Source organism: Cololabis saira, chromosome 10 (genome assembly GCF_033807715.1).
Source record: "Cololabis saira isolate AMF1-May2022 chromosome 10, fColSai1.1, whole genome shotgun sequence".
In the NCBI taxonomy this organism is placed as follows: Eukaryota; Metazoa; Chordata; class Actinopteri; order Beloniformes; family Belonidae; genus Cololabis; species Cololabis saira.
Genome location: NC_084596.1, coordinates 35,030,143 through 35,051,017, shown reverse-complemented (window position 1 = coordinate 35,051,017; position 20,875 = coordinate 35,030,143). Strand labels below are relative to the sequence as shown.

The following is a 20,875-nucleotide window of genomic DNA, read 5'->3' as shown; positions in this document are numbered from 1 at the left end:
GGGTTTCCATGTTAGCCTACTTGAGATTGGATGTCTGCTTTTAGCAGATGATGTGATCCTGATCATTTCTTCAAGCAGAGACATCCAGCAGTAAGCAGCAACAGATTGGCGCAGCAACCACAAAGATACAGATTCAATTCAATTCAATTCAATTTTATTTATATAGCGTCTAATACAACAAAAGTTGTCTCTAGACGCTTTCCAGAGACCCAGAACATGACCCCCGAGCAATTATTACATAAACAGTGGCAGGTAAAAACTCCCATAGTGGGAGAAAAACCTTAAGCCAAACAGTGGCAAGGAAAAACTCCCCTTTAGGAGGGAAGAAACCTTGAGCAGGACCAGGCTCATAAGGGGGGACCCTCCTGCCGAGGGCCAGACTGGTGGGTCAGGGACGGCAACAGCCCAGCAGGCAGGTGGAAGCAGCAACGGGATGACCGGGGGTGGGGACCACAGGCCAGCACGCAGCTCCCGAAGCTCCGGCCCAATCAGCAAGTCCCAGGTTAGGTTTAGGGTCGGGGAAAGGTTGAGAAGGGGCAGGGCCAGGGAGAGGAGTCTTGAGGGACGAACCTTCTCCCCCGCCCAAAAGGGGCCGTTACCCTGCCCCCCTCACTCCCACACTGCAGGATCCGGTGTTTTGCATTCAGAGATGCTCTTCGCCACCGGCAGAGGATGCTGCACCATGAACAAAAGAGAAAAAAGAGAAGAGAAGGGGGGGCCAGCACAAGAAACTACAGGAGCGACTCTAACACACTAGAGTTTACACTACCTAGAGATTTACCAACACCAGCTAGAGGTTTACTAAACACTAACTATAGGCTTTACTAAACAGACATTTTTTAAGTTTAGTTTTAAAGGTGGAGGTGGTGTCAGCCTCCTTAACCCAGATTGGTACAGATGTGGTACTTGTCCACTGTGGTTAAGATACACTAAGAAAAACCAAATCCTGATACAACAGGTAATCTATGTTCTATCCATCACCTATGATCGTGAGTCGTAGATGGCAATAAAAACAGTGAGATTAGATTAGATTCATGATCATGATTAGTGATGTAGTGAGGAGCTCAGGGTAGAGTCACTACTCCCCCACATCAATAGGAGTCAGTTGATACATCTCATTAGGATGCCTGCCAGAAACCTTCCAGCAGAGCTGGAAACGAATCTTTAGGAGGGGAGGCCTCAGGGCAGAACCCAGGACCCACTGAAGAGATTATAGCTCTCAGGTATCTGAGGAGCCCCTCACTAGCTCCTGTTGCTCCAAGGCTGCGTCATATTGGATTAAAAAAAGACATCCACCCCTGTTCCTTTTTGGAAATTCACCCAGACCCAACAGGGTTGTGGATGATAACAGACAGTTTGCAGGCATCACAGCATCATCGAAATGACAGGAGCGCCATTGGTAAGAGCAACGTGTTTCACATACAGTATGCAGCCTTTCTTCCCTCTGCGGTGCCTCTGTTACTACTCCCCAAGAATGGAGGCACATCATTAATGTTTTGATGTGCAGCCTGCAGGTTTACATACATACATAGGGTGTACTATCGACGAAAAGGACCTAACTGGGAAGTGTTTAAGTGTCTCTCTGGTTAGAGGTGGAAGAGATCGTTGCCCCCATGACCTGGAACAGCAGAAGATGGATGGATGGATGGATGGATGGATGGATGGATGGATGGATGGATGGATGGATGGATGGATGGATGGATGGATGGATGGATGGATGGATGGATGGATGGATGGATGGATGGATGGATGGATGGATGGATGGATGGAAAGATGGATATTACCTCTTCATTCATTATTATACAATCTTGAAATCAGTTCTAGTAACTTGTCGTTCTCTACAACATACTCTGATGAGAATGATTAAGAAAGCCCTTGATCTCTGTGTCATTTCTTCTGCATTATGTAACGAAGGAAGTTTAGTGGCTCAAAGTCTTGCTGGAAAAGAGATCAGTGAAGGACTGAAGGGTTCTGCAGACTGTTTTATAATGAAACGCAGTAGAGTAAAAACAAAGATGGGGAGATTGGGGTTTGGGGGTGAAACGTACTCGACTCTTTAAGTTTCCGCTTCTATGAAGACTTAGAGGAGAATAACCTTCCTTCTCTCAGCCATCGGTCTCTCTGTCCCCACGAGTGGGCCAGAATAAAAAACATCTGTGCTTGCCTCTAGATCTCCTGATGATAGCTTGAGCGTTATTTGGAAGCCCATGGAAGCCAACAGACATGGGAACTGTCTCTGAGCCAGTTGGAAGATGATTTCCTTCATTCATTTCCTCCTTTTGATTTTCGTTTTTAGAAGTTTCCAAGTGATAAATTGCTCAGCCTGACATGATTATATAGCTCTTTAAATGGTCTTTGAAACACAGTGTCGCTGCCACCATGATTTAAAGCTGTAATCATTGTTTCTGCCTGTAAAGGTAACCTGTCAAAGACCTGCACGGTGGACGGCTGGACCCCAATCAGCAGGGACTCGTATATAACGGACTGCGGTTACAATCCCAACAACACCGTGGATGAAAATGCAGTCAGTATGGCAACCAGCTGCACGTTGGATATCACGTTCCCTCCAAAATTAATCATCTTTATTTAGTATGATGGACTGTGTTGTTGCAGGGGAAATTCTTCAGTGCCATCAAAGTGGGCTACACCATTGGTCACAGTGTGTCAATCATATCTCTGACCATAGCCATCATCATACTGTGTCTCTTCCGGTAAGGATTTACGGAAAACTGCTGCTAAATGTTACTGTTTGAAACCTCTCCCCTTCATTTGTGGCAATAAAACCTTTCCACACCATTATCCCTTCATTTTATAGAAGTTTTACGGCGCTTTTTGGTACAATAATGCAACCAAACTTTGTCAGCGTCTGCATCCACACTTTAGAGCGGCTATAAAGTCAGAGCACTTAAGTGGGCTGCTGTTGTCCTTTCTGCTCTTAAATCTTTGTGGCTGCAAAGGGACAATATGTGACACTGCTCATATGTATACTTTTAATTGATGGGTGTTACTCCAAGTACGTGGGTGTCCTGTGCTCAGTTTGTGTGATACAAGCTTCACAGCAAGGTCTTTATTTACTCCTTGAGGTTATAAAACACCTTGTACTTGCATTTTGGACCACAAACACAGGATGTTAATGCCTTGCATTGTTTATGTTCGGCCTCAAACGCAGCTTTGGGGCGGCTCGGTGATGTTGCGTGTCATCTCGCCCGAGCCGCCTGATGGGTGTGCACTCAGTAGGAGTGGATTTACATTAGTGACATTTTATTTGCAAAATTGTCTGCACATTTGTTTGCACATCTGCTGAATGTCAAGTCAGAGCTTTTAGCATTTGTTTATGATAAATATATAGTTTATTGGAAAACTACGCCCATGTAAAGTAGCTTTTCTTGAAATTACAGGGTTTATACCATGGTATGACATTTGGATAGTGTAAATACATCACAATATAAGCTTTTACAACCTGTCTGTGAGGAATCCAGTAAATTCATGCTGTAAAGCGTGTTATTTTCCACTTTATTCAGTATTTTGTTAGGATAAGTCAGGTAAGCAGCTGTTTAATCAATGTGAGAATTTTCATTTTATTTAAAGGCAAATCATCTGTTTCTTCTTCAGGAAGCTCCACTGCACCAGGAACTACATCCACATGCATCTGTTTGTGTCTCTCATACTCAAAGCCGTGAGCGTTTTCATCAAGGATGTCATCCTGTATGACGTCGGAGAGACAGAAAATTGCCAGCCATCAGTGAGTTCTTCCTCTAAAACATTTTGTGCAACGATAATTTACACTGTTGGACATTATCTTCTGTCCTCAGCTGAGGCACTTACTAACTCAGACTTTATTGACTTAACCGCATTGTTTCGGAGTTTACATTACGTTGTGGGTGTAGCAGTGTTTGCCAAGTCCGCTCCACTCCTGAAAATGTTTTCCCATTTCTCCGCACAGCAGGATGTTGTCGGAGTTCCTGTTTGCTCAACATTAAAACCTGAACTGCAGACTGGTTTGTCAATAAATCACTACTGAGAGCTCAGATATTTCACCTGAAGCCCTTTATCTTGACACAAAACAATAACACAACGGCAGAGTTAACGTGAGGAGATGGATGGGCTCCTGGATGCGACGTATCTTCATACAATACAGCTGTGTTACTGTTACGCGTGTTGATCAACGTCAACAGGTTTTTTTCTCACCTCTCACTCCAGGTAAACCAGCTGCATTGTTTGCACGCAAAATTCAGAACAGCAGGTAATAAATCCTCTTCTTAACTATCTCTGAGCGCTGATCTCCAACGACTGAGTTCAGATATTTCCTCTTCGGAGTACACAGACTGTCCCACTTCTAAACACAGCTGCTGGATCTCCCAGAGGTTTCCACAGCCTCAAAACATAAACTTGTAAGTTATTTCGTACAAAAGGGAAACTCCACCAGCTTTGTACACTGTTTACTTGCACGAGAACCACAACTTAGTTTTAAAGGCCCACACAGCCCTGGAACAAAACTGTGTAATTGTTGTGGAAAAACCCATTAAATGCTCTTTAATATGTTCTTTCCAACAAGGTGAATAACTGGACTGAAACTGAGTGTCTAAGTGACCAAGAATAAGACTTGAGAGATGATCCAGATTTCAGTAGATTTAATTAAACAGTTGCATGCAAAAGGGTCAGAACATACATGAGGCGTTTCGATGCAGAATTGCAATGAAACAGAGGAAACATAATAATTTTAAGACACAAAGGATGATTCATTCTTACGATTCGAGTTGATAAAAACATCTTTATGGTGTTAATCTTTTTTTGAGTCTGTACACTCAGTTGGGCCAAGGCTATATTTTGCTGCTCTCAGCGGTTTTGGTTTAATCAAGTGACCGAGGCTAAATTTTCCATCACAGTAATCCATTAATATGAAAAAAAACCAGATCAATATTACTAATAGAATTTCATTTTACACGGTTAGATGTCTTAAAACAAGACTTTTTGCGATTACCCTGGCCAGCCCACTTCCTTTCCTCCATTAAAAGGAATGTCTGGTTCCTCCAGATAGGACTTTTAATTCCAGGGACCAGCACCAGCAGAACCAGAACAAACTGCTTCTAGATGTCATTGGATATAAGCGAGCAGAGAAATTAAGTGCGTGACGAAGGCAGAGAGGCAGGGATTTCAACATCCACGGTTCCAAAACGGTATTAAGAAACTCAGAAGGTTAAAATAATGTGGTTGTGATATTTAGGATCTCAGCGGGTGTAGCGTTAGGAAACAGACGGGCTTGGGATGCTGCGGCGTCACTCCGTGGACCCAGGACCACTTCTGAAAACTGTCATCTGGCTTGTTTTAGTTTTCTTGCTTTGACTTGTTTCCTGTTTTATTTTGAAAGTCTGATTCCCAGTGTGTTTGGATTCTAGTTTGACTTCCCTTGATCAGTCGTCCCTGATTGTTTGCCCCTGTGTCTCGTCAGTCCCCGTGGGCAACCCTAGCCCTAACTCTAACCCTAGCCCTAACTCTAACCCTAACCCTAACCCTAACCCTAACCCTAACTCTAACCCTAACCCTAACCCCAACTCTAACCCTAACCCTAACCCCAACCTGTGTTGTTCCTGGTCTGTGCTGTGCTTTAGTTCTCATAGTGGAGGTACTTTGAGTTATTATTGTGCAGCAACAGACTCTGTAGCTGCCTTGTTCTCCTTCATCTAACGTTAATGGTGACAGAAATATACAGGACTGTCTCAGAAAATTAGAATATTGTGATAAAGTTCTTTATTTTCTGTAATGCAAATTAAAAAAACAAAAATGTCATACATTCTGGATTCATTACAAATCAACTGAAATATTGCAACCTTTTATTATTTTAATATTGCTGATTATGGTTTACAGTTTAAGATTAAGATTCCCAGAATATTCAAATTTTTTGAGATAGGATATTTGAGTTTTCTTAAGCTGTAAGCCATGATCAGCAATATTAAAATAATAAAAGGCTTGCAATATTTCAGTTGATTTGTAATGAATCCAGAATGTATGACATTTTTGTTTTTGTAATTGCATTACAGAAAATCACAATATTCAAATTTTCTGAGACAGTCCTGTAGGAATAAGACCCGGACCCATGCTCTCGGCCTGAGCTCAATCAGGAAGCACTGCATAGAAATAAGCTAGAGAAAGTCCTCTGCCCTGATATCGGCATGCGGATCAATGTGACAGCAAGGTCATGTTATCGGGGTGTCGCGTGGCTTCATGCAACACGTTCAAAGGGATTGTTGATGTTTACGTCTCCACTACTACTTTGGATCAACTTACTGACTCTAACTGAGCTGTTTTCTCCTCTAAAGCCAATTTCAGAGAAGTTTACTCTGTAAAATAAAAAGTGTCCTGTTTTTTGAGCTGCAGTAAAAACCCCTGAAACATGAATGATGCGTGTGTTCTAGGTGGGATGCAAGGCAGTGGTGGCCTTTTTCCACTACGGGGTCATGGCCAGTTACTTCTGGCTGCTGGTCGAGGGCCTCTATCTTCACGCCCTGCTGGCCGTCTCCTTCTTCTCTGAGAGGAAGTACTTCTGGTGGTACATACTGATCGGTTGGGGTAAGATGCCGCGCCCCTGATGATCACAGACGGCTCGCAGAGTCTCCCTATCACCGTCTGTGTACTTGTCTGAAGTGGGAGCCGGGATCGTCAAAATCATTGTATTGCTTATTCTCTTCTTAGACGTATGTGATATAAATGTAAATGAGGTCTGTGACGTGCAGAGTTAATCACATACATTAGACATGCAGCTGCTTCAATAAATCGCCGTCATTTGTACGAGCCCTGCTTGGATCAGAACTAGACGGCAGAAACCTCTCTGCTTGTGTTGCTGATCATTTAGTAGAAGAGTTCTGCCGTATTTTTGATAGAAAAGCAGGTTGCAGCACCCAGACACTATCAGCTCAAACAGGTCGGTGCTTTATATACATTTAGAGATGGATCGATGCTTTATTATTGGCTTTTATCAACATGAAAATACTCAAAGAATGGAGCTTTGTTCTTAATTTCCCTTGTGTTGTTATAGTCGCATGCATCTATTCCATTAAAATAGATCTTCAGCAATCATTCAAAATATGTGATGTTTTCATTTCCATCCCCCAACAAAAAAAAACTGTCTCCATAAATAGACATGAAATGTCCACATCAGGAAAATGAAAAGAAGCCTGAGACTTTCCTGCAGAGACGGAGATGAAGCAATGCTGGTGCCCAAAATGCAATATTTCTTTGACTATGAAGTCATTCAGAAGATTAACAGATGTTCAAAGTTTACCCATGGGCTTGATTATGTTGAGTGTGCGTGGTTTATTTGAACACACTGATCCTAACTGATCAATGCTTGTTTCTTGCTTACAGGTGCTCCAACCATCTTCATCTGTGCTTGGGTGATAACAAAGGCTTATTCTAACGAGCCTGGGTGGGTTTTACTTTGTTTCCATTCCTGTAATATTCACTGTTTCCTGCTAAACTTAGCTTCATAAACAATAGAACGGTGTTCATGGGGAATACGGCTTGAAGGAGTCGGATCACCTACTGTAATAGGAGTAAAATGAGTGATATGCAAATCACTTCCCAACTATTATTACTATTACAACTATTATTTTTGAACACCAATGATTTTTGTCACACTTTTTTTCCACAGATACTTTATAGCATATTATAATCATGTGACATCTCCTGATATCACCCGTTTTTGTTTTTTATCACCTCCAGGACCAAACCTTTTTAGAATCTGTTGCACCAAACAGGTGAACCCCCCAAAACATCAGTATGAACAATGGATTCTTACTATCAGCAAAATAATAAAAAAACAAAGTAATTATAAAAATTGGAATAACTGTAATAATTTCTTTTTGTTTTGTCAGTCCACCTATTTGGAATTTTGGGGTGTAGATCTGTCTACATCTGTGTACATGTGTGAAGTTCTTGAAGTAAAAAGAAGTGTTACTTTTTCAGAAGTATTTAATCCAAACATCATTTTCAGGTTAGACTCAAATAGTTGACTGCAAATGCAACCAATTAGTAGTGATGCCATGGAAATCATTTAAAGCCCTCATATGATTTATAACATCCATCCATCCATCCATCTACAGAGGTGTCAAAAGTATTCACATTCATTACTCAGGTAGAAGTATAGATACTAGGGTTAATAAATACTCCTGTTGAAGTATCATCTCAAGTTTTTTACTCAAGTAAAAGTATAAAAGTACTGGTTTCAAAACTACTTAAAGTATAAAAGTAAAAGTAATGTAAGGGGGAAAAAAGCCATTGAAAATGAATGCATCTTAGTATAATGCAAATATATTAAAGAACATTATATGTGTACTATTGAGCATTAACATGTGTTTCAGAGAGCAGCAGATATGATGACTAGTTGCCTATAAGTATTGTAATGGTGCAAAAAGTCAAACTTCAGAGGCATGTTATCATTTATCCTAACCTTTATTGGAATGTACATCCAAGTTTAGTTGCAGGAATCTGAGGGAACGGATGTAAGAACAAAACTGGACAAGAACATCTGAAACAACCACAACCAAATTCACTCTATCCGGATGGAGCAATTTAACTGGATAGTTTTTTTTTAAAAGGCCGAAATGAAATAGAGTAACGAGGCTGTTTTTAAAATGTAAGGAGTAAAAAGTACAGATAATTGCGTGAAAATGTAAGGAGTAAAAGTAAAAAGTCGCCTGAAAAATAATTACTCCAGTGAAGTATAGATAACCAAAATTTCTACTTAAGTAAGGTAACGAAGTATTTGTACTTTGTTACTTGACATCTCTGTCCATCCATCCATCCATCCATCCATCCATCCATCCATCCATCCATCCATCCATCCATCCATCCATCCATCCATCCATCCATCCATCCATCATCCATCCATCCGTATCACTTTCTCCTTATTAAAGTTTGCAGGGGTCTGATGGAGCTTATCCCTCCTCAGACGAAATGCCAAACACAGAAGATTTTATTTTATTTCCTTTTCTCCAGGGTGAGCTTCTTTGTAAATCAGTGCTACAATGTTTCACTACCCACTGGCTCAGAGGAGAAAACAGCGTGATATTAGGTTTGGAGGCAGGATAACTCTGATCTGAGTCTATGTTGGGTTTGTGTTGAAATATATGCGTTATTTTGAATATGAATTAAGATTATGAAACAACCTCATGGTCCCATTTCTATTGACTGAGTAGCCTCTGCTATGCTGCAACTATTTTGAAAATTCACTGTTTATATGTGTTCCTAAATGGACTAGACGGTCAAAGAAAACTAATTTTCTTTGTAGGAGCTGTGGTTTCAAGGTAACCTGTGCGACAGAGTTTCAGCTGCTTTGTGTGGCTGCAGTGCTCTTCCAGGGTTTGTGTTCATCCTTTTTGAGTGAATTTCTGCTTTTTTGCTCCCCTCTTCTCAGATGCTGGGAAATGAATGACGACAACTTTTGGTTGATCATCAAAATACCAATTTTAGTCACCTTACTTGTAAGTCACGGTACCTTTCCACACAGTTGTATATGATTTAAAATTAACCAATGCTCTGCTCTCGTGACAGGTGTCTTTTTGCCTCTTCATTTGTATAATCCGGATATTGCGGCAGAAAATGAACTGCCCTGACATCGGGAGGAAGGAATCCAATCAGTACTCGTACGTTTTCAGTGTCAAATCTCGGCAACTTTATTGTAACGGTTTGATTTTGAGCAGTAAGCCTTGTTGTAGCAAATGCAGCCTTGTCTCTTGCTTCTGTGGACTTCCCTCCACTCCTCACTTTACTGTTGTTTTTAGGAGGCTGGCTAAATCTACACTGCTGTTAATACCTCTCTTTGGAATCAACTACATATTATTTTCCTTCCTCCCTGACCACATTCACACACAAGTGAGGATGGTGTTCGATCTTGTTCTGGGATCATTTCAGGTAAAGTCGCCCGAGTCCGGTGCCATTACATAAGAGTAATGACTGCTATCCGATAGTCCCTTTCGAAATTTAGTGTGTTGCATTTTAATGGTTAATTTTTCATGCAAGATTTAGTGAGCTCTGAATATAAGAGTTGAGACCAGACTTTAAAGATGGAAAGCTAACAGTGGAAAGTATTTTGAATTTATAGCTGTTCTGGCTCAGAATAATTTCTTCTGGGAACACTTCCCAGACATCTCGATGATTAACCTCCTCTCTGAGCTTAAAGTTGCTCATAATCTCACCATCATCATTCAGAGGCAAATATGTTTGCGTGATTCCCCATCTCTATCAAGCGCTCCATTTTTCTTCTTTTTTATGTCAGCGACAACTCATTTATATTCCTCTCTCTTCTACAGGGCTTTGTTGTTGCAGTCTTGTACTGCTTCCTGAACGGAGAGGTGAGTTAATTCAAACAAGAGACAGCTCTTTAAGATGTTTACTGTCCTTTTTTATGTCGTTAAATGTCCTTTTACCTCGCCCTACTGTGTGCCATGGCCTCCTAAAACACCCTTGCTCATCCTGTTTGTCTAACTTCCTGCAGGTGCAGTCGGAGATTAGGCGTAAGTGGCGCAGATGGATGCTGCAGAGGTTCCTGGGCGCTGGCACCAAGTACCAGCACCCGTCTACGGGCAGCTGCGGCAACAACTTCAGCACCCAGATATCCATGCTGCCCAAGTGCAGCCCCACCGCACGACGGGCATCTGAAAGCCAGGAGCACAGCTCTATAATCTGACACCCAACCAAACGGTGGCATCGCTGGAAGTCAATATGTTGTCTAAATACAGAAGTTATTCTATTTCTCTGAAATGTTGGTTGTCAAAGAGGACGAGTGCCCAGGGATTTTCTTGCCAGAGTGGAGAGTCTTCTGTCACCACAATGGAAACACACCCTTGCTGAATGTTGACATTTTTCAACAAAAACAGGAAAACAGGGAGAATCTCTGTGGTACTGGAACTTGATTGCACAGTCAAACCGACGTATTGGCAAAAATATTAGCTTGTTACGGGAGTGTGATGCTTTGTTGTCGTCACACGTGAAGTCAGCACAACCTGCCACTTTGCTGTTGTGGAAAATCAGCCACAGCAAAGTTAACCATTGTAAGATAACTGGACACTGCAGGCAAGTAGATCCTTCCAACGGCGCTAAACTAAAAGGAAAAGGCACTCGTGGGACTCATGCCAGTTTTTTTGTCACATAGTGCCGAGCGGTGGACGGACGAAGCCAAAGACAAAATGTTGCACAAGACGAGTCCAGCCACTCAACTGACTTCTGAACGAAGGAGTGGATTGCGTAACCATCGTACTGGACGTTCCTATCTCCCCCGAGACAGTTTTATGAGGGGCATACACTTTTTATGCTGAATTACAGTCAACTCCAGAGGAAAAACAACAAACAAAACCTAAAACTTGGGAAATTTAGCTCATATCAGAGGCTTTTTGTGCAATCACTCACAGATGGACCAGATGCATTTTATTAGTCCACCGTACACTGAACTGTAATTAAATATGTGGTGAAAGTAACTAAGTCCATGAACTAGATAGCATGGTTAGTTCATTTTAATGTATGTATGTTGTTATTGTGTTCTGGTGCTGCCAGCAGGTGAGTGGAGTCACTGTCAAGACAATACTGTTCTCGTCGTCAATGTTGTCATGTTTTCACAGGTCTGCACAGTTCCCACATGACGGACAATGACTTTCTTTCTAGTTAGTAACACAGTGAGATTTGTATTTGTAATTATTCTGGACAACTGCCAAACAGACTTCCGCCACATTTAGTCCGGACATATGTGTTTCCCTCAGGACGAATTAAAACTCCATTATAGGCCTGTAACCTGTAACACATCACAGTGCCAACATTTTGCTTGTATATCAGTTTTTGTTCTCAGTTTATGTTCTCATCACCTACTGTGTTTTAGAGCAACATGTGTTTGTAAGCATGTCGACTCCTGTGTGGTGTAAACATAATTCATTAAGTTAAATGAAGTGCTCAATATTAGATTGTAACATTTATCTGAAATCACGTCCACATATTTGCCGGCTATGACAGTAGAGTCATGTGGGATTTATCCGTTTCATTTCATTCTTCTTCTTTTGCTTTCTTGTACCAGTGGGTTTAAAAACCACAAAAAGGAATTAAAAAAAACAACTAACTGTAAATACCTCAGACTAAAGCACAGCCAAGCACGGCTATTATTGTATATAATGCTTAGCTGTAAATATGGATGGGTTTATTATGTGTTTTATGGTGATACTTTTAGTGCTCAGGTGTCAGCTTGAAATCAGTGTTTACATTTAGATCGATATTTGTCACTTGTGGTATTTTGTGTATCATCAATGTGAAGTTGACTGGGTGTTTCTTATTTGTGGCTGTGTACTTTTTAAAGAAACATGTTTGTACTTGTATGTCACCATGTGGAGTGAGATATGAAGATGTTGTGGAACAAATGAAGAAGAATACAGCCATTTGCACTGTGGACATGCATCCAGGGCCGTCCCTGCTGCGTCAGTCAGTCATCGCTGTATTTAGCATAGTCCTCTTTATTACTTTTTGAATCCAGCATTACGTGTAATAAAGATATTTAATGAAATAATATACCAAAAAGAAAATGTACAAACCAGCATTGTAGCTTCTTATAAAACAGATATGCACTAACATTTGGCGTGTGTTTGTCTCCCCCTGCTGTCCGACACATGACATGACAACTTGATGCTGATTTACAACCCACCTCCCTCCTTTTATCATCTTCATAGTTCATAAGTTCCCCTTGAGTTAATTTGTGACCAGTTTCGGGTCCCTTGTGGCTGCTCTCATTTACTTCAGGATTAGTTTTGACATCATAAACCTCACAACACCTCACAACAGATGAGTTCAGTTATAACTTGGTGAGACGGACAGTGTTGAGACGAGCTGGGACGATGGTGGAATCCTCCGCGTAACTGACCTCCCGCAAAACCCCGATCCAGTATTTGTCCGTCTCGTCATATCTGTAGGAAGAATGCACAGAGGTGTATTAGTGCAGCGTTTTTTTGGTCTCCCTTTCTCTCTTTTAATGTGAATGTCTTGCCTGCACATACAATCAAAGCCCTCTCAGTTTAAAGAGTCATAATTGTGATGAGCAGCAGTTTAACTGAGCATGTTCACAATCTAAAAGACCCCAATCCCTTCAAATGGAATGTGAATTTTTGCACAGACAATTTCATAGGCAGTAAGTGGGAGATTGATGGATTGATCCCTAACCCACGTTTCAGGACATCCTCAGGAGGGACTTTGAGCCTTTACCCCTAATGTGCTCTTTGAGGTAAGACTGCCAAAACAAAAAGGATTGCTATAAAGAGGACAAGTAGCCTTCCATTGAAGAAAGAAAAAACTGTGATGGCCCCTGAAACTCCCTGAAATTGAGAAAAGTAATACTTTATGAAAAATGGAAATCAGAATTTGCTTTTTAATCGAATTGAATTATAGTCAACTGACAAAAACAACTTATGAACAGGCCCCTGAGAAATGAGTTAATACCCTCAGCTTAATATTGTGTTGCAAAAAAGGTTTTTGCAGTCAGGCAATATCATTACTCTCAATGAGACTTCTGCACCTGTAGATGGGTACTATATGCACAATTTTGGGCATGCATGTATATCACAGAGCCGCTGTGAATGCATTTGAATAAGTTAATGAGAAACATTGTGAAGTGCTTTGTAGAAAAGGGAAAAAGATAAAAGGATGCTTTATTACAAGGCCATTGTTCATTTTGAATGTTACAATGTACCGCAGTGAAAAATACTCTGATAGTGTGAAACTTTAGGAGGGGGTGGCTGCAGCGCCGTATGTAAAGTATATAATAGAAGCAGTGGGTCCAGTAGGTTGCTCTTCCCTGGGAAGGTCGCTGGATTGATCTCTTACCTCATCATCCACCAGGGAAAGTCTAGATCTGACCAGTATAGCTTGTACACTGTGTCCTAGTAGGCCACTGTAGTGAAAGCTGGTCACAGCTGTAACATCAGTCATTGTGCATCCAGTTGTGGTGTGGCTGTGGCGTCACATACTACTTAATAATGATGTCAGTTGTACCAGTAAGCAGTATACATACTGTATACCAGGTCATATGAGTGTACGCAAATGCTATTGTTGCGACACGGGCGCTGTCACATATACCATGAATGGAGTTGCAACCAGTACTCGAGTTGTAAAAAAAAATCAGGGGGGGTGGTGGATTTTATCATATGGGGACAGATAATTTGTGCTGATTACAAATAATATTATATATTATAAATAATAGCACCGACCAAAACACCTGCAGAAATACTGCAGGAATGACATAGCAGCAGTTAAATGCAGCCTCTGTAAGCTTTAAATATCCACTGGACTTACATCAAATACATCAAAACACAACAATAAAAAACAGTTTTCTGAACTTATCAATATGACTCTGTCCTTCACAGGATAAGTAAAATGGATCACTGCAAAAACTCAAAATTTTAACAAGAATATTTGTCTTATTTCTAGTTAAAATGTCTCATTTTAGTTAAAAAAATCTCATTACACTTAAAACAAGACTCATCACTGGAAAAAGCAACAATTTTCACCTGTTTCAAGTAGATTTTCACTTGAAATAAGTAGAAAAATCTGCCAGTGGAACAATATTTTTTTGCTTGTAATGAGAAGATAAATCTTGTTCCACTGGCAGATTTTTCTAATTATTTCAAGTGAAAATCTAATTGAAACGGGTGAAAATTGTCAAATAAGTTATTTTTCTGATGTTATTTTTCTGGTGATGACTCTAAATGTTGAAATAGCAGTAAAACCACATTCATTGTTGAAATGACATAAGGGATGGAAAGTGGGGATGGCAGTTTTACAGGGGGGATGATTTTGACCGGTTTTATTTCAGGGGGGGATGCCATCCCCCCTCATCCCCCCTCAACTCCAGTACTGGTTGCAACAGACATCCAGATGTAAGGAAAACACAGGAACCATGTAAATATCTGTCTGGTGCAAACGTGACATGCTGTAAATACAGTATTTCTTGAAACTGTTCTGCATTTGATGTGGTTTGAGTCTACCAAGGCCCTCATTAGGACTAGCCATCAGGCTAAAACTCCACACCAGAGCTCCTTGTTGATACTCAAACCTAGGAGCGCTGGGACTGCTGTCCTTTGCAGGTAAGACACTCAGACATACCTGAAGTCTCTCTATGTAACATAATCATGTTCACCACATCATTAGACTAAAATCATAAATCGTTTTTATGGGATCTTTGTGATTCATTAGAGTGATGTTGCTTTTGGGATCTCACCTCCAGATATCAGTCATCTCCGTTGGGACGGGGTCCTCACTGGTCTCACTGGGCATCATGGCAAAGCCCCCCACCGCGTACAGAGAACCTCCCAGCGAGATCACACTGAGGGAGCTGCGATCCTGAGGAAACTCTGTGAACTCCGACCACCTGGGATATAACGGAAACAGGAAAGCAGCAGCGTTAAATGAACTGGTATTATTACCAGGAGTAGATTTGCTTTTCACGCTCCATGATTATTGCACCCCTGTGGACGGATGCCTCACCACATTAGGTGGACCATAAAAAAGACACAAAAACCCCATCTCACTTGTTAGTGGCTATGTCGTAGACTTCCACGGAGCTGGTGAGGCCCGAGTCCGTGACGCCTGTGGCCACAAAGATCTGATCGTTGTGGACGGTGACGCCGAACAGGGAGCGGGCCGTCTTCAGAGGGGCCAGGTCCTTCCACTCAAACTTGGTGGGGTTGTAGACGCAGACCCTTCTCATGCATTTCCTGCACATAAACATGGATTGCGGTGTTTTAGAGGGGTTTGTAAGCAATGTTATCTGATTTAAGACGACATATTCTAAAGAAAAACACACGGACAGACAGGAACAAACACAGAGACGCTCAAGAGCTTGTGAATTGAAACGCTGCATCAATATTTACTGACAAATTTGACGTTACCCACTGAAGACCGAAAAACAATCGTCACTGAAACAACTTGAAACTGACAAAAGTTAGAATAAAATTGATGACAACATCAACAATAATAATAATAATACAAATAAATTTAAAAACAAAAACATTTGATGCTACTTTTGAATTGTGGTATAACCAGTACTCGAGTTGTAAAAAAAAGAATCAGGGGGGATGGTGGATTTTATCACATGGGAACAGATCATTTGTGCTGATTACAAATAATATAATATATTACAAATAATAGCAGTGACCAAAACACCTGCAGAAATACTGCAGGAATGACATAGCAGCAGTTAAATGCAGCCTTCTGTAAGCTTTAAATATCCACTGGGCTTACATCAAATACATCAAAACACAACAATAAAAAAACAGTTTTCTGAACTTATCAATATGCCTATGTCCTTCACAGGATAAGTAAAATGGATCACTGCAAAAACTCAAAATCTTAACAAGAATATTTGTCTTATTTCTAGTTAATTTTAGTAAAAAAAAACTCATTACACTTAAAACAAGACTCATCACTGGAAAAAACAACAATTTTCACCTGTTTCAAGTAGATTTTCACTTGAAATAAGTAGAAAAATCTGCCAGTGGAACAAGATTTTTTTGCTTGTAATAAGAAGATCTTGTCCCACTGTCAGATTTTTCTACTTATTTCAAGTGAAAATTTACTTGAAACAGGTGAAAATTGTCAAATAAGTTATTTTTCTGGTGTTATTTTTCTGGTGATGACTCTAAATGTTGAAATAGCAGTAAAACCACATTCATTGATGAAATGACATAAGGGATGGAAAGGGGGATGGCAGTTTTACAGAGGGGATGATTTGGACTGTTTTTATTTCAGGGGGGACGCCATCCCTCCTCATCCCCCCTCAACTCGAGTACTGGGTATAACTGAATCAATTAAAAAAATATATAATAATGAGTCTGGTCTTAACTAATTAGTTGGTATCCTTAACAACCTTCTGATGTTTGGAGTTGTTTGTATCTGCCTTGTGAATCACTTTGTGGCTCATGTGGTTTTATTTACTGACAACCATGACTAAGCTTTCTGACACCCGGCAGCACATTTCACTCCAGAAAGCCTTGATAGCCTTGAGATTTGATTGTACGTGAACAGACTTGAAGACACCCTGTACCAGACGCAGCAAAGCAGCATCTGAGACGTATTATTTTCTATATTTCATTCATATTATGTCTTTTCAATTTGTCATCCAATCATTGACTGCAAGATTGAAGACACTTTTGATGTTAATTACAGGACACGCTGTAACTTCACGAGTCACTACGGTCAAATTATTTTCCATCTTTTCAAGGAGTTCCAACTAATTTGTTTTGGCCAGTTTCTTTCTTTCTTTTTTAATAATTCTGTTGAACCATAATTAAAAAGTAATGTTTTCCTTCAATGAGTGTACCAGCCAATCTGTCCGTGTGTGACTGGTGTCGTTCACATTTGTTGATGGGCAGCTGCAGCTGCAGAATCCAGGAGCAGTTGTCCAGCAGTTTCTCACACACCACAAGTCTAAGTATCTTTAGACTATGAACTAATAGCCATATCTCATATGTATGTGTGAGTGTTTGTTTTATAGTCTACAAACCTGCGTAGACTGAGTTCTGCATGAATGAATGCAAATAGTTCAACTGGTCCAGATGTATGTACCTGCCTGGTTAAACCTGATGTTATAAAATAAGCCAAACAAAGCAAGACAGCTTTAACTGTCATTAACGGAAAAATAGTTAAAATATCTACCGGTAATTAGAAAAATACTGGGTAATAGTTTAAATGTTTTGGAAAATCTGTGAGTGTGATCAAGTGCTTCACGTGAAACGTACTTGCTCTGAGACTTCCCTCCGATGACGTAGATGAGACCTTTGTGTGAAACAGTTCCGTGACCGTACACTTCGTAGGGCAGCGGGTCCGACTCTCCCCATTTGAATGACCTTTATTTGGCAGAGAAGACAACATATATGTGATAGTAGTGAATACATACAAGAATAATAAAAGGGTTGTGTAAGAGGAAGGGGCAACGGTGAAGAAGGCCAGACTGTCAGCCTGTTTTTACTTACCGTATTTTCTGGACTATAAGCCGCTACTTTTTTCCTAGGTTTTGAACCATGCGGCTTATACAACAGTGTGGCTATTCTGTGGATTTTTCTTCCACCGCTAGGGGGAGTGCTAACCGGAATTAGAATAAAAACTAAGACAAAATAAATGCAAAGAAGAATACGCCACTTCTTCTTTAGCAGATAGAAGTAGGTAGAAGCAGATTTCAAACAGATAAATAGTTAAATAAATACCGGTTATTTTCTCTTGGTTCTGTCCAGTTGCTGCCGTGTTAAAAGACACTGTTAGTAAATGATCTATTTAGGTACAAACATGTACATCATTTACACTTCAAAATCGTTCTGTACATGTAGTAAATATCTAATCTAACAACATTAATATCTGCGGCTGAAATATCTTTTTTTTTAAATAAAAGTGGGTGCGGCTTATATACAGGTGCGGCTTGTATATCTTTTTTTTATTGTTTTTTTAAAAATAGAGCGGGTGCGGCTTATATACAGGTGCGGCTTATAGTCCAGAAAATACAGTATTTTATTTTTTTGGGATCACTTGAAAAATCTTTTTTAAAAATGGTTGAGAAAGTGGTTTGAAGTGGGTGTGTACATTTCACAAGACAAGTGATTTATTAGCTACTAACAGGCTTTTATGGGCTTTACTCTCAACAAAGATGGTACCACATAGATAATCTGGATCATATTAAACTTACTGCCGGTCGTAGATCATGACTGAGCTCAGAGCGTGCTCTCCCTCCTTTAGTTCTTTGCCACCGACAACAAAGATGGAGTTTTCCGCTTCAGTCAGGCCAAACAGACAGCGGGGGTTGGGTTGTGAGGGCATCCCCAACCACTCTGAGCTGACTGGGTCAAACTACGAATCAGAACAATGACGTGTGAGGAGCTGGGCGTACAAGAATAATAAATGATGAGTTCTTGAGCTACAGAATGACAGAATACCTGCAGAAAGTAGGACTTGAAGGGTTCGTCTTTGTCGTCCTCATTGTAGAGAAGTCCTCCAACAACAAATATCTGGTTCTGGCTCGTCACCAGGCTGCAGTGGTTTTTGGGAATCTCCGTCGACTCGGACACCACGAAGCACTCGTTTCCCACGGGGTCGTAGGCGACGGTTCCTGTGTTGGTGATCATGAGCATCAGGTCCAACTCAAACATGCCGAAGCGAGGGTTGTTGTTGAGTATCCCCGGTAGGTATTCCTCCTCCTCATCCTCCTTCCCCTTCTTTCCATCACTGCTCAGCCTCTTTGGCTTGGGGAAGCGCCCTTTGTGAGCATCTTTGACGAGTTCCAGCTCCTTCACGAGCTCCTGGTTGAAGCGGATGTACTGGTGCTTTTCTACTTTGTCTTTGAAGTAGTCTGTGGAAATGAGCCTGAAGCGGACGCAGTGCAGCAGCTCCGGCAGATCCTTGAGCCTGCTGGTCTCGTCGTGCTTGATCCAGGCCATCAGCGATTCGAACACCAGCTCCTCCTGCTCAACGTTGAGGGCGTCCGAGGTGATGATCATGGCCAGCTCGCTGGGGCCGAGCTGCAGGAAGTCCTGGTCCCTGACGACCACCTGGAAGCGTTCGCATATGAAGTCCCTGGCGGACAGGACGAGCCTGGCACAGTCGAGAAGGAGGCCCAGTCTGAAGATGGCCAGGCAGTTTCCCAGCACCAGCTTCTCCTGGAGGTATGAGACACACACGGAGAATATCGACGGGATCTGGTACATGTTAGCCACCATGAAGATGTCCTGAACGTTCTGCTCCGTCAGATTGATCTCAGACGTGTATAGGTAGCGCAGGATCAGCGCCATGACTTTGGGGTCCACGTCTTTGAGGACTATCTCCCTCTTCTTGCTCTCCTCCAGGTCGGACAGGAACATGGCCTTGAAGAACGGGCTGCTGGCGGCCAGGACCAGGCGATGGCACGGGAACTCCTGGTCCTGGATTTTGAGAATGCAGTCCACGAATTTGTCATTCTCCAAGAGGTCACACAATCCGTCCTGAAGCAACGTCTGCTGGTACATTCGAGGTTGCTCCAAGGGGTTTATTGTCATGGCAGCCATTTTGCTCTGTTGCCTTTGTCCCGGCTGGGTTTCCTGGGCTCCCTGCTTAAGCCCCACAAAGGAGAAGCACTGCCGGCGTGGACGGGGCTGCGTGGCTCGCTGGGGTTAGTCTGCACGGGTTGGTTGGGTGTCGGCTGCAGCTGTCTGTGCCTATCAGTCCTACTGTGTAAGTCAGGGGTATTTATAGACGCCACCCTCACAAAGAGATGGAGGGGGGCCGGTACCACACCGTCACACACATGGCCCGTCACAAACAACTAAATGATGGAGTTCGTCATTTCCAGCAGGACAAGTCACCAAACAGCTTTACTGGGTTTGATCACCGTGGTATTTTCACACATGTCTTCAGAGTTGCCATTTTAATTGTAACACAGATGAAAGAAAACCGACCCCATGCCTCCCTGTGGTTCCTAATGTCCAATGTGTTGTTTATTAGTAGAAGTATGATGTAGTAGATGTTCTGTATCACTTTCCACAGCATATACACCTCCCTTAACACCAAAACAATACATATTGATGAGGTAATAGCCCGTGGTTAGTGGTTCCCAGGAGCTCTCCTCAGGTTACAAGCAGAGGAAGTGATGCAATCGGCTTAATATAAAGATACCACCTCACTTACACTGATGTATCAACAGGTGACACACTTGATATCCATTTGTCCACTCAACTTTTAAAGAAAAATACAGCTTCTTTAACCCTTATTTAAGTCTGTGTACAGACTTCAACTGTGTCATTCACTGTTTAGATATGATCACTGATCAATATGACAATATAATTCCCACCGCCAATAGGAACACAATGATTTGTAACTTCTTTAAGCTATGGGC

The 20,875-nt window shown here is 41.5% G+C and overlaps 2 protein-coding genes across 3 annotated transcripts in view; one reads left to right on the top strand and one right to left on the bottom strand.

Moving 5' to 3' along the window:
- The window catches only part of LOC133452973 (vasoactive intestinal polypeptide receptor-like), a 28,981-nt gene extending 16,389 nt beyond the window's left edge, over window positions 1-12,592 (top strand). Inside the window, exons 4-13 of one of the 2 annotated variants that reach the window (XM_061732752.1) lie at window positions 2,418-2,524; window positions 2,614-2,711; window positions 3,613-3,742; window positions 6,414-6,567; window positions 7,363-7,423; window positions 9,413-9,479; window positions 9,550-9,641; window positions 9,780-9,909; window positions 10,308-10,349; window positions 10,493-12,592. In XM_061732752.1, coding sequence (XP_061588736.1) covers window positions 2,418-2,524; window positions 2,614-2,711; window positions 3,613-3,742; window positions 6,414-6,567; window positions 7,363-7,423; window positions 9,413-9,479; window positions 9,550-9,641; window positions 9,780-9,909; window positions 10,308-10,349; window positions 10,493-10,684 — 1,073 coding nt within the window. In that variant the 3' untranslated portion in view covers window positions 10,685-12,592. Of the gene's footprint in view, window positions 1-2,417; window positions 2,525-2,613; window positions 2,712-3,612; window positions 3,743-6,413; window positions 6,568-7,362; window positions 7,424-9,412; window positions 9,480-9,549; window positions 9,910-10,307; window positions 10,350-10,492 lie in introns of both variants that reach the window. The other variant, XM_061732751.1, reaches the window with a different exon arrangement.
- LOC133452971 (kelch-like protein 40a) lies at window positions 12,469-20,189 on the bottom strand. The gene is made up of 6 exons (XM_061732750.1): window positions 18,945-20,189; window positions 18,698-18,858; window positions 17,760-17,867; window positions 15,552-15,737; window positions 15,242-15,391; window positions 12,469-12,935 (listed from the first exon to the last, which is right to left on the bottom strand). The coding sequence occupies exons 1-6, from the start codon at window positions 20,046-20,048 to the stop codon at window positions 12,824-12,826; spliced, it is 1,821 nt and encodes a 606-aa protein (XP_061588734.1). The 5' UTR covers window positions 20,049-20,189; the 3' UTR covers window positions 12,469-12,823.
- Between the last annotated feature and the right edge of the window lie 686 nt (window positions 20,190-20,875).